Here is a 21,250-nt window from a genome sequence, read left to right as displayed (position 1 = left end):
CGCGCCCATCGCCATGTGGCCGTTCCGGTCCTGCGTGCTCTCGGTCGTGCTCCGAGTGACCCACGGCAAGCAGCTCCCGAGCTCGGTCGCGTCCACAACGGTGTACCGCACGACAACGCTTGTACTGGTGGTGCTCATCCTCAGCGCTGCCTTGTTTGTCCCGAGCGTCAAAATTCCGCTGAGCATCGTGGGCTCGGTCGCGGGCTCGCTCATCATCTTTATCATGCCGTCGCTCTTCTACATGCTGCAGCAGGACGACCGTCCGCTGCTCTCGTGGCGCAACCTCGGGCCGCTGCTCATGCTCGGCACCGGCATCTGCGTCGGTGTTCTCTGCTTTAGCATGACCATGTACAAGCTCCGGCGCGAGTTCTTCCCGTAAATGACACAATTCGAGTTACATGTTGGCATCCCGTCGTCGTTCGCGTGGTGGCCTCGCCGAGTGGTACTATTAGCACGGATTGCACTGTCGCTCGTAGAGACGTCGTTGTCACCAGTGCGGTGTGTGCGCCGCGGATGAGGCTTTTACAAGAGTCGCCCGTGATTTGGTGTTGAGATGAGTTCATATAGAGACATTTGACGCAGATGTCTGATGTCATACGGGTGAACTGTGAAACAATGCGATATTTCAATGCTGGCCAAAGCTAAACCGTTCCCGATCTTCGAAGCAGTCGGTTTCTCAGTTGGGTTTCTTCTTATATCTCGGTCTCTCGACAGATTTGGCTTCAAGAGCGTCGACTCCATGACTTCGCGTGGCGTAGAGGGCATATATTTCTACGTGTCGTAGTGGATGTACGTACGTACATGTTGGCTGGAACACTAGCCGGTACGATGTAGTTTTCCTACATTTCTACAGGGAAAACCGAGAACTTGAGCATACAATTTTGACATTAAGTGACCACAATGTTTTCCAGCGACGACTTCGAAATACCCACATGCATTTTTCCCGCAACCCGCTCGTGTCATTTCCCGTCCGAGTTGCGCTGCGGCACAAGGTTTCATTTTGAGTGCAGCAGTGCTGCCATCAAAGTACACTGTACAGCTGGCGATCCACCACTCGTCCGAGACCGCATCGTCCATCGACAAGCGCACGGGGTTGGTTGGACAAAAGGTATTTCTTCTCGCAGCGAACAAGACGCTGTACGTACAGATGGTCGACAAGGTCGCCTGAACGAGACGCGTCGAGGCTCGATCGTGCAACGTCCAGTTGGCGATGCGGTGATATATGCTATGCGGCCAGTAGAATCGCATGCCCATACAATTCTCCAAATTAAATAACCTTGTGAGCTACAGTCTTTTGAGACGCCCACCTCCGCCTGGCACTACAGCATCCATTTCGACATCCATTTTTTTCTTAGCGTCAGCAAAATGGCACGTGCCTCGCGAGTTCACATCATTGCCATTTCCGAATGCACTCGATGGGCAGCATGGGCCAGTGGATGCTCCTCGCGATGGCCTGCTTGGTTCAAGGCCTTGACATAGGCGACAACACACAGCCGACCAAGTCGGGCGTTCCCACGTGGGTCGACGTCGACACGCCGAGAGAGGTCTATACCAAGGTGAGCTCCCGCGGCGACACGTGGAACCTCGTCATGAGTGACGAGTTCGAGCTTGACGGGCGCAACTTTACAGCCGGCCACGACCACCTCTGGACCGCGCTCGACATTCCCGACGGCGTCAACCGCGCGATCGAGGTCTACAAGCCCGAGAACGCCAACACCAAGGACGGTCTCTGCACGATCCGCGTCGACTCGAAGGAGATCGACATCTCGTACTTCAACGTGTGGGCCAACGAACCGGGCTGGACCGGCAAGAAGATGGTGCGTGGTCTTGCCAACAGAAGCCTTGATATGCATCCCACTACCCCTAGTACTACGCGGCGGCGATGATGCAGACGTGGAACAAGTTTTGCATCCAAGGCGGCTTTGTCGAAGTCGCCGCCAAGCTTCCTGGCGCGACGAACACGGGCTCCCAGAACCCACATGTAACAGGCCAACGGAGGACAGCGCAAGGCATGAAGCAAGTCAAAGCGCTCGACCCGATCCCAGACGTCCGCTTCTACCCGACGTGGCCAGGTCTGTGGATGATGGGCAACCTCGGCCGTGCGCTCTTTTCTGCGTCGACCAACAAGATGTGGCCCTGGACGTACAACGAGTGCACGGAGCTCTCGCGAAAGAACCAGCGCATCTCGGCATGCAACAAGAATCCCGGCTTTGGCCTCAACCCAAATCAAGGCCGCGGCGCGCCGGAGATCGACATCCTCGAAGGCGGTGGCACGGCGATCTCGTCGTCGGTGCAGATTGCCCCCGGCATGCCGGACGACTACCGCCCAGTGCCACCACTCCTAAAGTACGAGAACTCATCCAACGTGGATGCACAAGGTGCGTCTGTCTCGTGAAGCGCATGGGCTGACATTCAATTCCTGCGTAGGGCGCCATGGCGTCGGTCACTTGTATTGCTTTTACGAAAAGCAGTGCTTGACGCTTGGCGCCAACATGGCTGACGTCCCGACGGCGGCGTTCGCGTCCCGTGGCCACAAGTCGTGGTACCAAGGCCTTCGGTACGCTGCCAACCACCGGTGCTCGCCCGATTCGACCAAAGTACAGCAGTATGCGTCGGTGGTGGCGGCGCAAAATGCAGTCATTGTCGACAACCAGTTCGACATCCAACGGATTAGCTCGGGCCGCGACCGTCATGCCGACTTGAGCTTAATCGACGGGAAAGGTCAGCATCACTGGGGCATCAACTACAACGGCACGTGCTTCCCGATCGCGAATGGGTACATGGGCGGCTTCCTCTGCGACCGCGACAGTCAGAACCCGAAATGCGAGCAGCCACGCACGGACGCCCAAGCACCGACCAAGATGATGGAGCCGTTCGAGTATCAAATGGACGCGATTTCGGCCAACTGGGACGTGAGTTACGAGGCGTACACGACGTTCTACAAGTACCAGCTCGAGTGGTACGACGAGATTGCACTTGCATAGTGCAATGTGACTCATCCTGGTGATTAGGGTTACGGGCAACGACGGGTACGTGCGCTGGACGCTTGACGGCGCGCCAATTTTCGAGATCCCAGCGTCGACGATTACCGACCCGCCGCAGGGTACGGGCAGTGGGTCGTCGTACAACCCCAAGAAGATCATGATCGAAGAGCCGAGCTACTTTATCTTCAACGTGGCCATGTCGTCGGCCTGGGGTACATCGAATTTCTGCTGCTGGGAACGAAGACGAGCCAGATCGTCGCTGGATTAGGTGCGACGCCGCCCAACTGGCAGGTGGGTCCGTGCCGCGGCAACTCGTCAATGCCAACGCCGGGCTCGGACGACGCAAAGATCTCGAACAACGTCTGCGACTCGTTCCCGATGTACATGTATATCGACTACATTCGCGTCTGGTACACGCCTTCATCTAGTATCGATGAAGATGCTGATTGTCTCGCAGGCAAGACACGACAAAGATGAGCTACGGCTGCGATCCCGCGACGCATCCCACCAAAGAATTTATCAAGGCGCACGTCTCCAACTACACGGACCCACTCAACCCGGACATTCCGGTCGCCGGTGGCGCCATGTGCAAGAGTGATGACGACTGCACGGTCGTGCCGAGCTCCACGGGCAGCTGTGTCAACCGACGCTGCTCGTGTGTGACGGCGTGGACCGGACCCCGGTGTACCAAGTTCACCATCGACGGGTCGTCGTCGTATGGCCCATCCGTGGTGCTCGCGGCAGCCCTCGTGGCGTTCGCCTTCGTGGCATCCGTGGGCGCACTCATCCTTCGCCGCAAGCGGCGCGGCGACACCAAACTGAACAAACAGATGGCCATTTTCATCAAGACTCCGTGCGAAGAGTCTCGGAGCTACCACACCGATTTCTAAAACAAGTTGATCGAATCGATGACATTCGCTCACCTAGTCGAGCAATGGGTTGGCTGCTAAGCGTGTCTCGGACGGTGCCTCATCGTTAACAGACCGTAGCGCCATTGACACAAGGAGCCAAACGGCTTTGCATGGAGGTAATAAGATGAATGCGCTCCAGCAATGCGCTCATAGTCGTGGGCCATTGTCTGTTTGTCTTATGACAAAGACACTCATATAGTAACCGAATGTAGTCATGCACGTCTTCTCGTCAGCGGAGGGTTCTTCAAATCGCTGCTGCCGACCGATACATATACCGAAGCACTGCGATGCTGACTACACACGAGCTACGCCCTCCCAAAGGGGCATGGTGCACGCTCTTGTTTTAGCTTTGACATGGTTGTTGTTGACATTAACAGAGCCCCGGCAGGATACAGCGGACGTGTCTATCATTCGAATTCGGATCGATTAACAGTCAACTCTTCCATAGAGTACGCAATACGTCCACCGGTTGTACACAAACGAGGCAGTACTGCAGTACCGGTAGTACAGTATTAGCGACAGTACTAGCCGTGAGAGGCAACAAGGGTACGTCAAAAATGTACCCTTGGAGGCAAAGTTTAGTGCTTTCGACAATCATCACGAACCATCGCCGACAGTCTGTCGGTCGGACGCGAGACGCGACCCTAAGAATGCTCGGCGCCTTCTTCGAGTCGTCGATTGAGGAGCATTTTGTTTCTCAGCTGTCGACAACGGCACTCTGTACGGTAGAGGCAGGCAGTAGTAACACACGTTACATTGGTCCTCGTCTTGGTCCAAAGCGCACCATCTTCAATAAGTCGCGTGGCCTTTCTTAGAAAAGAGCACCTTTATGCAGTAGAAACGCACCTGTTTCGAACCTTTGCACGGAAAAGCGCACGATCCGAAAAACGTCTGGCGCGCTTTTCCCGACATTGCATTTTGCACCGCCACACGCTGGACGTGCAATATAAATGCTTGCTGCGGGGCTACCAGTGCTGGCGCTCGTGGCCGCGGCTCACGGCCTCGACATTGGCGACAACACGCAGCCGACCAAGTCGGGCGTTCCGACGTGGGTCGACGTCGACACCCCCAAGAACGTCTACTCCAAGGTGAGCTCGCGCGGCGGAACGTGGGACCTCGTCATGAGCGACGAGTTCAACGCGGCGACGCGCAACTTCACGGCGGGCGAAGACCATCTCTGGACCGCGCTCGACATTCCCGATGGCGTCAACCGCGCGATCGGGATCTACAAGCCGTCGCACGCGTACACGGAGGACGGTAACTTTGTCATTCGCATCGACTCGGGCGACGTCGACATTTCGTTCTACAACGTGTGGGCCAACGTTCCGGCATGGACCAAAAAGAAGATGGTATGTCACACTTTGGAATACTATCTCATGTGGAGTTGGTAGTACTATACAGCCGCGATGGTGCAGACCTGGAACAAGTTTTGCATCCAGGGCGGCTTTGTCGAAATCTCCATGAAGCTTCCGGGCGCAACCAACAAGGGCTCAATGAACCCGCATGTGACGGGTCAGCAATGGACGCCTCAGGGCATGAAGCCCATCAAGCCACTTGATAAGATCCCTGATATCCGCTTCTACCCGACGTGGCCAGGCATGTGGATGATGGGCAACCTCGGCCGCGCGCTCTTTGCAGCCTCGACCAACAAGATGTGGCCCTGGACGTACAACGAGTGCACCGAGCTCGCGCGCAAGAACCAGCGCATCTCGGCGTGCAACCCCAACCCTGGCTACGGCCTGAACCCGTACCAAGGTCGCGGGTCCCCCGAGATTGACATTCTCGAAGGCGGTGGCACGGCGATCTCGTCGTCGCTGCAGATTGCGCCAGCCTTTCCCGATGATTATCGCTTGACCAAGGCCCTCCTCAAGTTTGAAAATTCGTCCAACGTCGACGAAAAAGGTTCGCCTGGAAATCTGGATGCTTGGTCGTCTCACATCTGCGTAGGTCGTCACGGTCCTGGTCACGTCTTTTGCTTTTACGACAAGACGTGCTTGACGCCGGGTGCCAACCTGGCGGATGTCCCGACGGCGGCGTTTGCGTCCCGGGGCCACAAGTCGTGGTACCAAGGCCTCCGATACGCTGCCAACGATCGGTGTTCGCCCGACCCGAAGCTCGTGCAGCAGTACGAGTCGGTCGCCAAGGCACAGAACGGCCCAATCACAGACAATCAGTGGGACATCAAGACGATCAGCTCGGGCAAGGACCTCCACGCCGACTTGAGCTTGATTGATGGCAAGGGCCCGCTGCATTGGGGTATCAACTACAAGGGCACGTGCTTCCCGATCGCGAACGGGTACAAGGGTGGCTTCCTTTGCGACCGCGACAGCCAAAACCCGAAATGTGACGAGCCACGTCAAGATTGGCAGGCGCCGACCGCCATGATGGAGCCGTTCGAGTATCAAATGGACGCGATCTCGGCCAACTGGGACGTGAGTTACGAAGCGTACACGTCGTTCTACAAGTACCAGCTCGAGTGGTATAACGAGATTGCAACTGGAAAGTGCAATGTGACTCATCTTGGTGATTAGGGTTACGGGCAACGATGGCTACGTGCGCTGGACGCTTGACGGCGCACCGATCTTCGAGATCCCAGCGTCGACAATGACCGACCCGCCGCAGGGTACGGGCAGTGGGTCGTCGTACAACCCCAAGAAGATCATGATCGAAGAGCCGAGCTACTTTATCTTCAACGTGGCCATGTCGTCGGCCTGGGGTACGTCGGTTGCTTCCTCTTTAGCTTTGCTGATGTTATGATAGGGGCGACTCCGCCCAACTACGCGGTGGGTCCTTGCCGAGGCAATGCGACGATGCCGGCACCGGGCTCGGACGACGCAAAAATCTCCAACAATATTTGCGACTCGTTCCCGATGTACATGTATATCGACTACATCCGCGTCTGGTACACGCTTCGATCCCGACGATATTCCTTTCAACTCTGCTCCGCGTAGGCAAGACACGTCCACCGGCTCCAACATGAGCTACGGCTGCGATCCCCCGACGCACCCGACCAAGGAGTTTATCAAGGCGCACATCACCAACTACACGGACCCGCAAAACCCCGATATTGTAGTTGCGGGCCGCGCCATGTGCAACAGTGACGACGACTGCACCGTCGCAAGTAGCTTCACCGGTGCCTGTGTCGATCGGCGCTGCAAGTGCGTCACGCCGTGGACCGGACCCCGGTGCACCAAGTACGACCTGGACGGCATGTCGTTTGGGCCGACACCGACGCTCGCGATCGCTCTTGTGTGCATCGCGCTCATCAGTACATTTGTCGCGCTGCTTGTGCGGCTCCGGCGACGCGCGCGCGCCGACCTCATGATGGAGAAGGACCTCAAGCGCAAGCCGCACGACGAGGTCGACGTCGAATAGCATACCGATCAATTTATTCCCTCGGCCAAAATCCCGTCAGCATGTTGAATATGGGCCTGCGAGGTGGAATGCCGGCGGTCTCGACCTCGAATATGAATGTGACATCCGACGTCGTGGTAACAGGCGGAGCAAGAGATGAAACGAGTTTGAGCGTGCCTTGTGGTCGTTCGACTCCTTTCAAGTCCACCGAAACGTCGTCACTTGGTCGCCTCGTTTGAACTGCAAAGCCTCGTAACGGTCGTATCATGCACACAGCACCGTGTCCTACGCCGTCTTGCCCTGCACCTTGCCCGCATGTAGTAGGACGCCTTGTGCGCGGCGGTTCAGAATGAGAGACCGCCGCAACTTCACGTACCAAAGGACGTTTTGTACTACCGAATTTTCGTACATGGGAATGTGGCGCCGTCTTGCTCGAGACCCACTACTCAGAGGAAGCGCGTTTGGAAGGTCGAGCGACCATCTCTGTTCTCGTTGGCCTGTTCCGAGTCGGCTGCGTCGGGGATGTAATGTCGCCTTCCAAGCACGTGATAGGCTTCGTCGGCCATAGGATCGCCGCGCGACACGCAGAACTTATGGGTGTGGCCAGTCTACGGTATTTGGCTGGGATTACACTCGCGGCTCGCCGTGGCCTCTACTACAAATACGTGCGCACTCGGCATTTCGCCTTCTTGTAATCGATGTGGCGCCTCCTCTCGGCGACGTTGGTGTGCGTGGCCGCCGTCGACATTGGCGACAACACGCAGCCGCCCAAGTCGGGCGTCGGCATCTGGATCGACGTCGACACACCCGCCGAGAAGCTGACGATGCAGAGCTCGCGCGGCGACACGTGGAACCTCGTCATGAGCGACGAGTTTGAGATCGCGGGGCGCAACTTCACGGCCGGCGAAGACCATCTCTGGATGTCGCTCGACATTCCCGACGGCGTCAACCGCGCGATTCAGGTGTACACGCCCAACAACTCGTACACGGAGGACGGCAAGTTTGTGATTCGCATCGACTCGGGCCAAGTCGACATCCAATTTTACAACGTCTGGGCCGATGTGCCGGGCTGGACGACCAAAAAGATGGTAGTACTATCCGCCTGTCCGACTTTGCACTTGGACTAAGAACGGTGATTTCTAGTGGTACTCGGCGTCCATGATGCAGACGTGGAACAAGTTTTGCATTCAAGGCGGCTTCATCGAGATCGCCGCGCGGCTCCCGGGTGCGGTCAACAAAAAGTCGATGAACCCGCACATCACGGGCAAGCGCTGGGACGGCACGAAGGACGTGCCAGTCAAGCCCTCGGACAAGATCCCCGACATTCGCTACTACCCGACGTGGCCGGGTCTGTGGATGATGGGCAATCTCGGCCGCGCGCTCTTTGCGGCCTCGACCAACAAGATGTGGCCCTGGACGTACAACGAGTGCACCGAGCTCGCGCGCAAGAACCAGCGCATCTCGGCGTGCAACCCCAACCCTGGCTACGGCCTGAACCCGTACCAAGGCCGTGGGTCCCCCGAGATTGACATTCTCGAAGGCGGTGGCACGGCGATCTCGTCGTCGCTGCAGATTGCGCCGGGCATGCCCGACGAATACCGGCTCACGCACCCGGATATCAAGTACGAAAACTCGTCCAACGTCGACGCCTTCGGTACGGGATGCTTGGAAGAACGAGCTCACGCGTCTGCGTAGGTCGTCATGGTCCTGGTCATCTCTTTTGCTTCTACGACAAGACGTGCTTGACGCCGGGTGCTAACATGGCCGACGTATCAACGGCCGCCTTTGCGTCACGCGGCCACAAGTCGTGGTACCAAGGCCTCCGGTATGCGGCCAACGATCGGTGCACGCCCGACCCCAAGCTCGTGCAGCAGTACGAGTCGGTGGCAGCGGCCCAAAACAGCGAAATCATTGACAACCAGTGGGATATCAAAAAGATCAGCTCGGGCAAGGACCTCCACGCGGATCTTGGCCTCATCGACGGGAAAGGCCCGCTGCATTGGGGCATCAACTACAAGGGCACGTGCTTCCCGATCGCGAACGGGTACAAAGGCGGCTTCCTCTGCGACCGCGACAGTCAAAACCCCAAGTGTGACAACCCGCGCACGGATGCGCAAGCGCCGACCAACATGATGGAGCCGTTCGAGTACCAAATGGATGCGATCTCGTCCAACTGGGACATTAACTACGAAGCGTACTCGACGTACTACAAGTACCAGCTCGAGTGGTACGAAGCGTCGCGGCATTCTCATCGTGCTCATCGGTCTCGTCGACTAGGGTCACGGGCGATAGCGGCTATGTTCGTTGGATGCTGGACAAGGTGCCGATTTTCGAGATCCCGGCCGAGTCGATGACCAACCCGCCCCAAGGCGGAAAGGAGCCCAACCCGAAGAAGATCATGATCGAAGAGCCGAGCTACTTTATCTTCAACGTGGCCATGTCGTCGGCCTGGGGTACGCCGGTTGCTTCCTCTTTAGCTTTGCTGATGTTGAGATAGGCGCGACGCCGCCCAACTTCGTCGTCGGTCCGTGCCGAGGCAACGCTACGATTCCGAAGCCCGGCACCTGGGAATACGATGCGACTCAGAACGTCTGCGACTCGTTCCCGATGTACATGCACGTCGACTACATCCGCGTCTGGTACATTTCGTGTCTCGTCCTCTCTCCGACGCACATCTGGTTGCTAGGCAAGACCAGTCGCCAACGTCTAACATGACGGTCGGCTGCGATCCATCGACACATCCGACCAAAGAGTTTATCAAGGCGCACATCACCAACTACACGGACCCGCGCAACCCGGACATCCCGGTGGCGGGTGGTGCCACGTGCAACAGTGACGACGACTGCACGACATCAAGCGCCATCACTGGCATCTGCGTCAAGCGCCGATGCAAGTGCAGCGGCGTCTGGTCTGGGCCCCGATGCACCAAGTACGACATGGACAAGCGCACGTTCGGGCCACCCGTGTTTGTGGCCATCGGCGTCGTGGGCTTTGGCAGCATCAGTGCCATGCTCACTCTCATGCTGCGCATGAAGCGGACGCGCGAGATTCAGATGCACCACCAAGCCCAAGCCAAAGAAGCCGCGCGCCGAACGACTGTTGTCGTAATGCCACCTGCGCCGGCCGACTCGGAAATCATCATCATGGGCGACCAGTCGCTCGAAGTGCAGCGCAACTAACCCTCCTAATATCATACTGTCAACACTAGTACTACAACTTGTACCATCGTTATAGAGCCGGATAGATAACTTCTTTTATATTCACATTTCGTGGAAACATTGTCTGTTGCTATCGCGGCGCGTACAACCACCGACTCCATGGACCACCTTGTTCGCCGTAGTACGCTGCCATGTGTACCTTGCCGTTGGCTCACGTCCGCACGTCGCGTGGTGGCAAGTCCTGCCACCTTGCCCGTGCGACCAAGCTTTGCAGCCAGCGGTGGCTGCGGTACGGACCGCAACGTTATCGGGTACCGGTGACGCCGGCTCTACATCCTTTCTGACGTGGTCGCGGCAAAGACACTTTCGATAGCTCGGCTATTGGGCGCGATCCCAAGTGCATTGATTGCTGTGATAGGACGTGCACGCTGGAGAGAGTACCGGTAGGCAGAGCTGGACAGTACCGTACCGGAAGGTGCCGAAGCCTCATGAGGGAAGCTCCACAGAGAACGAGACAGATCGTAGAGTCTCGTCCCTGCGAGCCAGCGGCGTTCGCAGATCTGGCTCCAAATCATGGGGTGAATGTACATACACTTGCAAGTGCACCGTAGCACTTGAGCTTGCCTGCGCTACCAAGACAGCGTCACTCGGACACCCTTACGGCTACAGCTATGGTTGCAGGACCGACGTTTGCGCTCTCTGCGGCGGACCAAGCCTCGGTGCAGCCGACACGGCCTTTCCACCGGTCCTGTGACACACGCCGCGTCTGGGTCACGTATATCTATCATAGCCAATCAAAAGCAGCGAAATCGAGAGATGACCGGTTTTCAGCCAAAGGCCTTGGTGCAAACTGGGTTGTGGGCTGTCCAGCTGGCCTGCCCCAATCACACGTGTGATGGGGATAACAGCTGGGCTTCCTACGCGCTCTTCATGGACGCGTCATTTCCAAGTCGTCGCCATCGTCGCTGCAGCGCCATGGTAGTACGATCGACAGCCGCCTTTCTTCTTGTCGCCGCCGTCGCCCACAGCACGGCGGGTCTTGACATCGGCGACAACACGCAGCCGACCAAGTCGGGTGTCCCGACGTGGGTCGATGTCAACACGCCTGCCGAGGTCTACAACAAGACGAGCTCCCGCGGCGACGCGTGGCAGCTCGTCATGAGCGACGAATTCGAGCTCGACGGGCGCAACTTTAGCGCCGGCTACGACCATCTCTGGACCGCGCTCGACATTCCCGATGGCGTCAACCGCGCCATTGAGATTTACACACCCAAGAACGCGCTGACCGAGAACGGGTCGTTCCATATTCGCATCGACTCTGGCGAAGTCGACATCGCGTACTACAACGTGTGGGCCAACATCCCTGGCTGGACAAAGAAGAAAATGGTGCGATCTCATTTGCAACTTGTACTGTGTTGACCTGACCGTCTCTCTGTAGTATTACTCGGCGGCAATGGTGCAGACGTGGAACAAGTTTTGCATCCAAGGCGGCTTTGTCGAAGTCGCAGCCAAGCTCCCGGGCGCGCTAAACAAGGAGTCGATGAACCCGCATGTCCAAGGCAAGCTCTGGACGCCCCAAGGCATGAAGCCCATCAAGCCCGCCGACAAGATCCCGGACATTCGGTTCTACCCAACGTGGCCAGGCATCTGGCTCATGGGCAACCTCGGGCGCGCACTCTTTGCGGCGTCGACCAACAAGATGTGGCCCTGGACGTACAACGAGTGCACGGAGCTCTCGCGCAAGAACCAGCGCATCTCGGCATGCAACAGAACCCTGGCTTTGGGCTTCACCCGAACCAAGGCCGCGGCGCGCCGGAGATCGACATTCTCGAAGGCGGTGGCACGGCAATCTCGTCGTCCGTCCAGATTGCACCGGGCATGCCGGACGAGTACCGGCTCACGACTCCCGTGTTGGCGCTCGAAGCCTCGACCAACGTCGACCCTCAGGGGCGAAAGGGTGTCGGCCACGTCTTTTGCTACTACGACAAGAACTGCCTCACGCCCGGGGCCAACATGGCCGACGTGTCAACGGCCGCGTTTGCGTCGCGCGGCCACAAGTCGTGGTACCATGGTCTCCGATACGCTGCCAACGACAGGTGCTCGCCCGACCCGAAGCTTGTCCAGCAGTACGAGTCGGTCGCCAAGGCCCAGAACGGCACGATCATTGACAACCAGTGGGACATCAAAACCATTAGCTCGGGCAAGGACCTCCACGCCGACTTGAGCTTGATTGATGGCAAGGGCCCGCTGCATTGGGGTATCAATTACAAGGGCACGTGCTTCCCGATCGCGAACGGGTACAAGGGTGGCTTCCTCTGCGACCGCGACAGCATGAACCCGAAATGCGACAACCCGCGCAAGGCGCACGAGCAGGAGACCATGATGATGGAGCCGTTCGAGTACCAAATGGATGCGATCTCGTCCAACTGGGACATCAACTACGAAGCGTACACGACCTACTACAAGTACCAGCTCGAGTGGTACGATGCGATTACACTTTCATCCACGGCGCTCACATAATAATTAGGGTCATGGGCGACGATGGCTACGTGCGCTGGGCCCTCGACGGCGCGCCGATTTTCGAGATCCCGGCGTCGTCGATGACCAACCCGCCCCAAGGCGGGAAGGAACCCAACCCGAAGAAGATCATGATTGAAGAGCCGAGCTACATTCTCTTCAACGTGGCGATGGCGTCGGCCTGGGGTGCGGCTCCTTGCATGTTAGTAGAATGCATATGAACGGTCCTCCACTAGGCGCGACGCCGCCCAACTGGCAGGTGGGTCCGTGCCGCGGCAACGCCTCAATCCCGACGCCTGGCTCGGACGAGTTCAAGATGTCCAACAACATCTGCGACTCGTTCCCCATGTACTTGTCGATCGACTACATCCGCGTCTGGTACCCACTTCGATCCCGACTCCATTCGCAATTTCATATTTGAGTTAGGCAAGACGCGTCTCGCATGAGCTACGGCTGTGATCCCGCGACCCATCCCACCAAGGAATTTATCAAGGCGCACATCACCAACTACACGGACCCCCTCAACTTGGATCTTCCGGTCGCGGGCGGCGCATCGTGCAAGTCGGCTGACGACTGCACCGTCACGACGAGCCTTACGGGTGCGTGTGTCAAGAGCCGCTGCGAGTGCATGCACGGGTGGACGGGCCCTCGCTGCACCAAATACGACCTGAAAGACGCCTCGTTCGGTCCGTCCATGGCGCTGTCCGTGGGCCTTGTCGCCTTTGCCGTCGCCGCGTCTGTCGGCGCGTTCGTTCTGCGCCAAAAGCAGCGCCGAACGCTCGAGAAGACTCTCGAAGTGTTCCGCGACCAGCGCAAGAGCCAGCTCTCGGCGCGGCAATCCGATATCATTGTACTGGGCGACCGCGATGTCGAGTACCAGCACGCGCGGGCCTAAGTCTTGTTATGGCGCTCGTAGGACAACACACCTTAGCCAACGTGACGACGACGACGACGACACGGACCGCACGCACTCTCTCCTATCGTAGCCGCAGCCCAGTTTACCCTAATCTATGGTCGTTTGTGTATATGTGTCCCACTGCTGCCGCCAGGACACATGCAGTGCAGGCTTGTGTGGTGTGTGGCGTAGCACGTGCCCAAGAAAGATACCCCGCCGCAAGCGTCCGTCGCAATAGGCACAGGGAGCGGGTGGGGTCGTTACCCTAGCCCCATGTACCCCTACCCCCAATGCCACCTTCCCCAGAGACCACCTTAACAGGATATAAACCACACTCGTAGTATTCCACGAGCCAAGATGCAACGTCGTTACTACGTCTGGAGCAGCGCTTGTCGCGCAGCGTCGATGGCGTCAAAGACAGCCTTGTCCTTGCAAACGAACGTCACCGAGGTCGAAGCAACGAGCGCATGCATTTCAAACGCCGAGATCGAGAGCTGCGCGAGCGTGCGGGTCGCTGCTGCGGCAAGAGGGCACTGCGCGAGGCCCATACCAATGGGCAAGACACCAATGGCGTGCCGGAGGGGCTGTCCCGTCCGCGCCACCAGTGCCGCTGCTTCGGCCCACACGTTGTCATACGTCACCGCGAGGTGCTCCAGCTTGTTGGTGTCGCCCGTGGCCGGTCCAATCGCATGAAGAAACGTAGAAAACGTCGAGACGCCGCCCGACGTCGACCACGCAGTGTTCCGCAGCAGAGGACGACGGTGCACGCGCTGCACCTCGGCATCCATAAACGCCTCGCCGGCGATCGCGTGGGCGGCGGCTGCGGCCGAGCCCCGCGGCGGGTGGCGCAGACCGGCCGTCGTAGGAAACACCAGCGTCTGCATGCTGCCGTCGTCCACATCGTCGAGCGTCGCGTGGATGACATGCACGTGCTTTCGCAGCCACGTCGCATGGTCGATTGCTGTGGCATATGTCGTTAGCAGACGCGGCGCCGGGACGCTCGTTGGCGTTGGCACCCCCGGCAGTCGCAGGAGCCCCGTCAAGAGCCGCGTCCAGAGAGTCGGCGAGATCACAAAGGTCATTGTCGGGCGGTGAGAGCGCAGCGCCCACGCAAAGGCGCGGACATCGGTACCGACGAGGAACGTGACGACTTCCTCAACGAGTGCCTCGACGAGCAGCCACGACGCGGACGGCCGCACACAATGCAGCTTTCGAGCCATTCGTGCCTCGTCGAGTCGAGCAATGCAGCCAACGGTGTCGTCTCGCGTGGGACGGGGGCCGCTTGGTTGCCGTTGGGAGACGGGGTGTCGGAAGCCATCGCAGACGACGGCCGACCTTGCGACCACATTAAAGCTTACCTCGCGATCGTTCTCTATCGGCAGTACTTGCTTCAAGCATGGTACCATGCAGATGGTTGGGGTGTACTATCCACCAAAATAAAGTACAAAAGCAGGGAAAATTCCATTACACAGAAAGCATATCTCGATATGCGATACGGCGCGTGCTCTCAAGCGAGGTTGCGCGGTTGGGCGGCCGCCGGGCCATAGTACCGGCGGTTGTTGCTCGCGTTGTTGCCCGCGTCGTCGTCCGTCTCGGCCGCCATCGCCGCGGCCTTGGCACTCTTCATCTCGGCAAACGCGTTCGCGGCTTGGATTTCCGCCACGTGGCGTCGCCGACGCACAATCGTCGTGGCCACGACAATGACGACGAGGGCAGCGAGAATCGACGCAGGGTAGACAACCTTGGGGCCAAACGACGCCTCCTTCTCTTCGTCGCTGTTGAGGTTCGGTGTGTACTTGGTGCAGCGGGGCCGCCCAGAGCGTAATGCACTCGCAACGCTCCTTGATGCATCGGCCCGTCGGTGTCCCGCCGGCGATCGAGCAGTCGTCGTCGTTGATGCACGTGTTTTTACCCGCGGCAGCGAGAATCGACGCAGGGTAGACAACCTTGGGGCCAAACGACGCCTCCTTCTCTTCGTCGCTGTTGAGGTTCGGTGTGTACTTGGTGCAGCGGGGGCCGGCCCAGAGCGTAATGCACTCGCAACGCTCCTTGATGCATCGGCCCGTCGGTGTCCCGCCGGCGATCGAGCAGTCGTCGTCGTTGATGCACGTGTTTTTACCCGCGACCTCGACGTCCTTGTTGAGCGGGTCCGTGTAGTTGAGAATGTGCGCCTTGATGAACTCCTTGGTCGGGTGGCTCGCAGGGTCACAGCCGACGCTCATCTTGGAGCCCACCGCCGTGTCTTGCCTAAAGGAGGTTGTAGTAAATACACAGTGGTGGGATCGAAGTACGTACCAGACGCGAATGTGGTCAATGACCATGTACATCGGGAACGAGTCGCAAATGTTATCGGTGATGCGGCGAATGTTGGGGTCCGCGGGCATGGTCGCATTGCCGCGGCACGGCCCGACTTCGTAGTTGGGTGGCATGGCCCCTACAAAACAAGATGATTTTGAGATTCGAATCATCTCAAAAACAAAAAAGGTACCCCACGCCGACGCCATGGCAATGTTGAAGATGATGTACGACGGCTCCTCAATCATGAGCTTCTTCGGGTTGACGCTGGCACCGCCTTGGGGCGGGTTGGTCATCGACGACGCTGGAATCTCAAAAATCGGCGCGTCATCGAGCGTCCAGCGAATGTAGCCGTCTTCACCCATGACCCTAACATATTATTTTGTCCACAATTCGCACGATGACACATGATTTCCGTGGCATACCATTCGATCTGGTAGTTGAAAAACATCTTGTAGTGCTCAAACGAAATGTCCCAGTTGGACGAGATCGCGTCCATTTGATACGCAAACGTCTCCATCTGCCGCGTGAGGGGCACGCCAGGCTTGCGCGGGTTCTCGCAGTTCGGGTTCATGTTGTCCGGGTCGCAGAGAAACCCGCCAATGTACCCGTTCGAGATCGGGAAGCACGTGCCCTTGTAGTTGATGCCCCAATGCAGCGGGCCCTTCCCGTCCATCAAGCTCAAGTCCGCGTGCAGGTCGCGGCCCGAGCTAATGGTTTTGATGTCCCATTGGTTGTCAATGATCGTGCCGTTCTGGGCCTTGGCGACCGACTCGTACTGCTGCACGAGCTTCGGGTCGGGGTTGCACCGGTTGTTGGCCGCATATCGGAGGCCGTGGTACCACGACTTGTGGCCGCGCGAGGCAAAGGCGGCCGTCGGAACATCGGCCATGTTGGCACCGGGCGTGAGGCAGTTCTTGTCGTAGTAGCAAAAGAGATGGCCCTGGCCCTTGCGCCCTATCAAACAGTACGGTCGTTCACTGCGATCGCGTCTTTATAGCGCCGCACCTTGGGGATCGACGTTGGTGACGCTCTCGAGCTTAAGGATCGGCTTGGTGCGGCGGTACTCGTCCGGCATACCCGGGGCAATCTGGACGGACGACGAGATCGCCGTGCCACCGCCTTCGAGGATGTCAATCTCGGGCGCGCCGCGGCCTTGGTTTGGGTTGAGGCCGTAGCCAGGGTTCTTGTTGCACGCCGAGATGCGCTGGTTGGTCTCGTACCGCTCGTCGCACTCGTCGTACGTCCAGGGCCACATGCGGTTGGTCGAGGCCGCGAAGAGCGCGCGGCCAAGGTTGCCCATGAGCCAGAGCCCGGGCCACGTCGGGTAGAAGCGAATGTCGGGAATCTTGTCCTTGTCGTTGACTGGAATCTTGTTGATGGGCGGCGGCGCCCACTTGTAGCCAAGAATATGGGGGTTGAGCGACTCCTTGTTGATCGCACCCGGTAGCATCGCGCGCACTTCGACAAAACCGCCTTGGATGCAAAACTTGTTCCAGGACTGCATCATGCCGGCCGTGTAGTGCATCGTCTTGTTCTCGTAGCCCGGCGTCTCGGACCACGAGTTCCAAAAGCTCACGTTCACCGGGCCTTCGTCGACACGGTTGTACAAGTAGCCGCCCTCGGTGTAGACGTTTTTGGAGCTGTAGAGCTCCATCGCGCGGTTGACGCCATCGGGAATGTCGAGCGCGGTCCAGATATGGTCGTTGCCGTATGCAAACTGGCGGCCATCGAGGTTGAACTCGTCGCTCATGACGAGGTTCCACGTGTCGCCGCGCGAGCTCTGCTTCGTGTACATGTCGGCCGGCGTGTGGGCATCGACCCAGATGCCAAGGCCCGACTTGGTCGGCTGCGTCGGGTCGTTCTGGTTGCCGGCGATGGCTGGTCGCACCAGCGCGGCCATGGCGGCGAGCGTCGCGCTGCGTTGCATCTCGGAGGAAAAAACTTGACTGTGGCGCGATGTGTAATAATCGCAACCGTCTGGTAGTGCCGAATATCCCACGCGTGAAAAAGCCATTCCCACGCCACGAGGTTGCCCTTTCTAGCGGCATTCAAAAGATTTTTCTTAATCCATAAAAATAACCGATAAGAATCGTTTCGTTTCTCGGTAGCGCGGCGATCACGGAAGGTTATCAGTGTAAATTCCAGCGCACTGCATTTTTCACAATGGGCAAAGTGGCAATGGTCACGTGTATTTTAATGCAATGTTCGAATCGACTAATGGTGAAAGTTTAGTTTTTGTATGGTGTAGTCGACACCGTGACGGTTTAGTCGAGCCATCCATTTTAATCGTGTGGGGACCAGATCATAATACACGGTATGGTGCAGTTTGCTCGGAAACCACGGTGCAACGGGCGCCTCCGACGCCAAATTTCTCCTGCGCAGGGACCCGGCGTCCAAACAAGCACTTCAACGGTACCAGCCTTCGGGAGTCGAGCTACGTACCTCCAGAGGATTGCTGCTGTGTGTAAGGACGTGTGAACCCGTGTGGCCCGATTACACAAGCGCGATCTTCGGTGCACGTCACTTGTCCCTGTCGTCTGTCTTTGCTCGTGGCATTATTTACCGCAGCGGCGCGGCCTTGTGCAGTGTACTGCGATTGGATATGAAGGACGACGCGCAAGGTACAATAGCTACGGGCGTCGAGAAGGCGAGAGTAGCGTGTTCGAGATGCAATTACCAGCGATGGCAAGCGGACCAGATGGCGGGTGCAGCTTCAACCTACTACCAAGTTACTCGCGCGCGTGCCAGCTTGCCAATCTCCAGTGCGGTGCTTTCCACCCCGTGTGATGGGCATGACCAGCGTATGCACATCGAGAGGGCGGTGCTCGCGGGACGGGGATGGGCCAGTGTACATACTAAAAAACTAAGCTTTGGCTTATTTCACTGGGCTTATTTAGTTTGGATTCAATTTTACCGTGCAACGTACTATCGACTGTCGTCCGCGGCCACTGAGACGCCGAGGCTACTATCGGAAGGTGTCGCGCACACGCGGAGCGCCAACAAGTATCCGGATAGCTCGTTGAGCTCATCATGAAGAGAGCAACGATGGACGATATAATACCTTCTGACATGGTTGTGCAATGAAGCGCTGTGCACAAGCCGTGGACGAGCGAAGAAGCTGCTCGCGGCGTACTACAGTACTGTACTATTACCTGTCGTGCAGAGCTTCGTGCAGCCTGCGTGGCAGGAACGAGCGATCGCATGTGTTTGCATTCTTTAAACACAAGTGAAGAACAACGGCCTTATTGCATCCCAAAGCTCGGATTGGTCGGCAATATCACCATGACCAGGCAAGACCAACACCAAGACCGAGAACGTGTGGTTTCCATCCCGATGACAGCCAGATCTCAAGCTTAGTTGTACGAAATTGGAGATTTGGCAAGCTTTATTGTACGAAATCAAACATTTGGAGTGCTTTCGCGACGCCTAGAGACTCCAGAGGGACTCGACAGTGCATATTGGAGGTATAGATGACTCGCAGAGCAATTTGGAGGAGATCGAATTTTGGCGCTCGCTGACTCGAGGGGCCCAGTTGTGACGTCTATCGTGACTCGAGCAGTTGTTCCATCATAATGATGAAAATGGCCGCTACTCGCGTCGAATCGTCTTCGAAAAGAGCGTGTACTGTGGTTGGCTCGATATCCGTTGGTCGGCCGCCTGATGACGATGTCGCAGTGGTTTGATCCAGCGCATAAAGGCGAGCTGCTGCGGCCCAACGATAGCGAGGGGCGACTTTGCTTCGAGGACTCGCGCAAATTCCCGATCCCATCAAATCACAACATCCACGAACTATCAAGCTAGGAAGTGTCAAGTTAATTCGACAAGGACACGCGCACGCATGGCAATGCACCGATTTCATTGGTGCACAACAAGATCTAATTTGATAATCTTGCTGAATACGGCTCCGCAATCTGTGAAAGGTTTTGTTTTTGATGTGCTTGAAGTTGCAATACACATTATTGTAGGCATTCCGAGGCTGTGAGACCATGACGCGGCAGGCGGTCGTACCCATGGACGATAGCGTGCGCCAGATCCAGCGCTTCTGGAACGGCTTTGCCGAGGTGTACACGGCCGAAGCCAACAAGACGCTGACGATCCAAGGCTCGCGCGTCCTGCACACCCACATGAACCTCGATACGGCGACACGTATGCTCGAATTTGGCGCTGGCGCCGGCACCGAAGATATTCTCTCGCGCCTCTCGCCGCATGCGACGCTGCTTATAACGGACCTCGCGCCTGCGATGCTGCCGCGTCTCAAGCGCTGAGTAGCGCCGTACCAGAAGACACGGAAGACTGACATGGCGCTCGCCAACGCAACGGTGCGCAGATGGTCTCTATCCAGACTCTCGCATGTAGCACAGGAGCGGCGGGATCTTGACGCATGGGAAGGACATATCTATCTATCTATGAACGTGTTTCGCGTTATCTTGTATGTATACAATGTGTGTTTGTCCTTGCTCTTGCACCTCTCTTAAAGCAAGGAGAACGCGAGGTTACACAGTCGGAAGGGTGGATGACGTGGCGGTCTCCCTCTTCAGTCTGCAGCCGATCTTGTGCGAATGGAAAGCTCGCATTCGATGACGTTGCTTGCACACTCCAGTCGTTTTACTCTGTTTTTCGAGGCTACTTAAGCAGCTCATTGTGCACTCTATGTCGGCTGCCCGCTCAATGTTGTCGGTACGGCCCCATTGCAAAGACAAAAATCGACATTGACGTGGTAAAAGCGCCTTCGACGAAAGCGACAGGGGCGCAGTAAAAGCATGTGAGCGGAGAGCTTTTGTACGACAACCATGCAAGTTTTGAACCACAATCATTTGCATTTCCAACGAGCACCACCGACAACACCATGCACCGCTTCAACGCCAACCACCTCCAAGACGTCGCCGCCGCGCGCGCTGCGGCCGCCGACGCCAAGTTCCAAGCCGAATTCCCGCATCTCCACCGCGCCGAGATGCGTCGCAAGGCCAAGTCTGCTCTCGCTGGGCCCACGCGTGCCCCGGTCCCCAAGCGTGTACCTGTCAAGCCAGCGACCGCGCCGGCTGCAGACAAGCGTACAGCCAATAAAGCCCTCGTCAAGCCGACGTTGCCGGTCAAGCCAACGCTGTTGGCCAAGTCAGTGGCTCGTCAAGCAGC

The 21,250-nt window shown here is 57.8% G+C and overlaps 8 protein-coding genes across 8 annotated transcripts in view; 6 read left to right on the top strand and 2 right to left on the bottom strand.

The window, feature by feature from the left end:
• SPRG_19675 (hypothetical protein) overlaps positions 1–379 on the top strand; it is a gene marked incomplete at both ends in the record, with an annotated part of 1,507 nt that extends 1,128 nt beyond the window's left edge. Inside the window, one exon of the mRNA XM_012343239.1 lies at positions 71–379. Coding sequence (XP_012198629.1) covers positions 71–379 — 309 coding nt within the window. The remainder of the gene's footprint in view (positions 1–70) is intronic.
• A 1,036-nt stretch (positions 380–1,415) lies between these two features.
• SPRG_04688 (hypothetical protein) lies at positions 1,416–3,887 on the top strand (the record flags this gene model as incomplete). The annotated part of the gene is made up of 6 exons (XM_012343095.1): positions 1,416–1,817; positions 1,868–2,378; positions 2,428–2,959; positions 3,012–3,196; positions 3,253–3,394; positions 3,442–3,887. 6 exons carry the CDS (start codon positions 1,416–1,418, stop codon positions 3,872–3,874), a joined length of 2,205 nt encoding a protein of 734 aa, XP_012198485.1. The 3' UTR covers positions 3,875–3,887.
• A 958-nt stretch (positions 3,888–4,845) lies between these two features.
• On the top strand, positions 4,846–7,299 carry SPRG_04687 (hypothetical protein; the record flags this gene model as incomplete). Its single annotated transcript, XM_012343094.1, has 6 exons — positions 4,846–5,244; positions 5,287–5,797; positions 5,843–6,374; positions 6,427–6,611; positions 6,656–6,797; positions 6,847–7,299. 6 exons carry the CDS (start codon positions 4,846–4,848, stop codon positions 7,268–7,270), a joined length of 2,193 nt encoding a protein of 730 aa, XP_012198484.1. The 3' UTR covers positions 7,271–7,299.
• A 612-nt stretch (positions 7,300–7,911) lies between these two features.
• On the top strand, positions 7,912–10,460 carry SPRG_04686 (hypothetical protein). Its single transcript, XM_012343093.1, has 6 exons — positions 7,912–8,337; positions 8,393–8,903; positions 8,945–9,476; positions 9,527–9,702; positions 9,747–9,888; positions 9,936–10,460. Exons 1-6 carry the CDS (start codon positions 7,948–7,950, stop codon positions 10,426–10,428), a joined length of 2,244 nt encoding a protein of 747 aa, XP_012198483.1. The 5' UTR covers positions 7,912–7,947; the 3' UTR covers positions 10,429–10,460.
• An 878-nt stretch (positions 10,461–11,338) lies between these two features.
• SPRG_04685 (hypothetical protein) lies at positions 11,339–13,942 on the top strand. Its single transcript, XM_012343092.1, has 7 exons — positions 11,339–11,793; positions 11,846–12,244; positions 12,274–12,887; positions 12,935–13,110; positions 13,161–13,302; positions 13,351–13,774; positions 13,841–13,942. The coding sequence occupies exons 1-7, from the start codon at positions 11,383–11,385 to the stop codon at positions 13,853–13,855; spliced, it is 2,181 nt and encodes a 726-aa protein (XP_012198482.1). The 5' UTR covers positions 11,339–11,382; the 3' UTR covers positions 13,856–13,942.
• Positions 13,943–14,190: 248 nt separating this feature from the next.
• Positions 14,191–15,039, bottom strand: SPRG_04684 (hypothetical protein; the record flags this gene model as incomplete). The annotated part of the gene is made up of 1 exon (XM_012343091.1): positions 14,191–15,039. The coding sequence occupies one exon, from the start codon at positions 15,037–15,039 to the stop codon at positions 14,191–14,193; it is 849 nt and encodes a 282-aa protein (XP_012198481.1).
• A 287-nt stretch (positions 15,040–15,326) lies between these two features.
• Positions 15,327–18,044, bottom strand: SPRG_04683 (hypothetical protein; the record flags this gene model as incomplete). The annotated part of the gene is made up of 6 exons (XM_012343090.1): positions 15,327–15,560; positions 15,766–16,066; positions 16,115–16,253; positions 16,308–16,483; positions 16,540–17,071; positions 17,123–18,044. The coding sequence occupies 6 exons, from the start codon at positions 18,042–18,044 to the stop codon at positions 15,327–15,329; spliced, it is 2,304 nt and encodes a 767-aa protein (XP_012198480.1).
• Positions 18,045–20,127: 2,083 nt separating this feature from the next.
• On the top strand, positions 20,128–20,382 carry SPRG_04682 (hypothetical protein; the record flags this gene model as incomplete). Its single annotated transcript, XM_012343089.1, has 2 exons — positions 20,128–20,139; positions 20,179–20,382. The coding sequence occupies 2 exons, from the start codon at positions 20,128–20,130 to the stop codon at positions 20,380–20,382; spliced, it is 216 nt and encodes a 71-aa protein (XP_012198479.1).
• Positions 20,383–21,250: the final 868 nt, after the last annotated feature.

The sequence above is a fragment of the Saprolegnia parasitica genome (assembly GCF_000151545.1).
Source record: "Saprolegnia parasitica CBS 223.65 unplaced genomic scaffold supercont2.12, whole genome shotgun sequence".
NCBI lineage: Eukaryota > Oomycota > Saprolegniomycetes > Saprolegniales > Saprolegniaceae > Saprolegnia > Saprolegnia parasitica.
This window is presented reverse-complemented; position numbering and strand designations above follow the sequence as displayed.

Coding starts and splice junctions, on each gene's coding strand:
- SPRG_04686 (XM_012343093.1), top strand. CDS start 7,948: ATGTGGCGCCTCCTCTCGGCGACGTTGGTGTGCGTGGCCGCCGTCGAC. Junction 8,904..8,944: donor GTCCAACGTCGACGCCTTCG/GTACGGGATGCT, acceptor GCGTCTGCGTAG/GTCGTCATGGTCCTGGTCAT. Junction 9,889..9,935: donor GTCGACTACATCCGCGTCTG/GTACATTTCGTG, acceptor TCTGGTTGCTAG/GCAAGACCAGTCGCCAACGT.
- SPRG_04685 (XM_012343092.1), top strand. CDS start 11,383: ATGGTAGTACGATCGACAGCCGCCTTTCTTCTTGTCGCCGCCGTCGCC. Junction 13,111..13,160: donor GGCGATGGCGTCGGCCTGGG/GTGCGGCTCCTT, acceptor GTCCTCCACTAG/GCGCGACGCCGCCCAACTGG. Junction 13,303..13,350: donor ATCGACTACATCCGCGTCTG/GTACCCACTTCG, acceptor TATTTGAGTTAG/GCAAGACGCGTCTCGCATGA.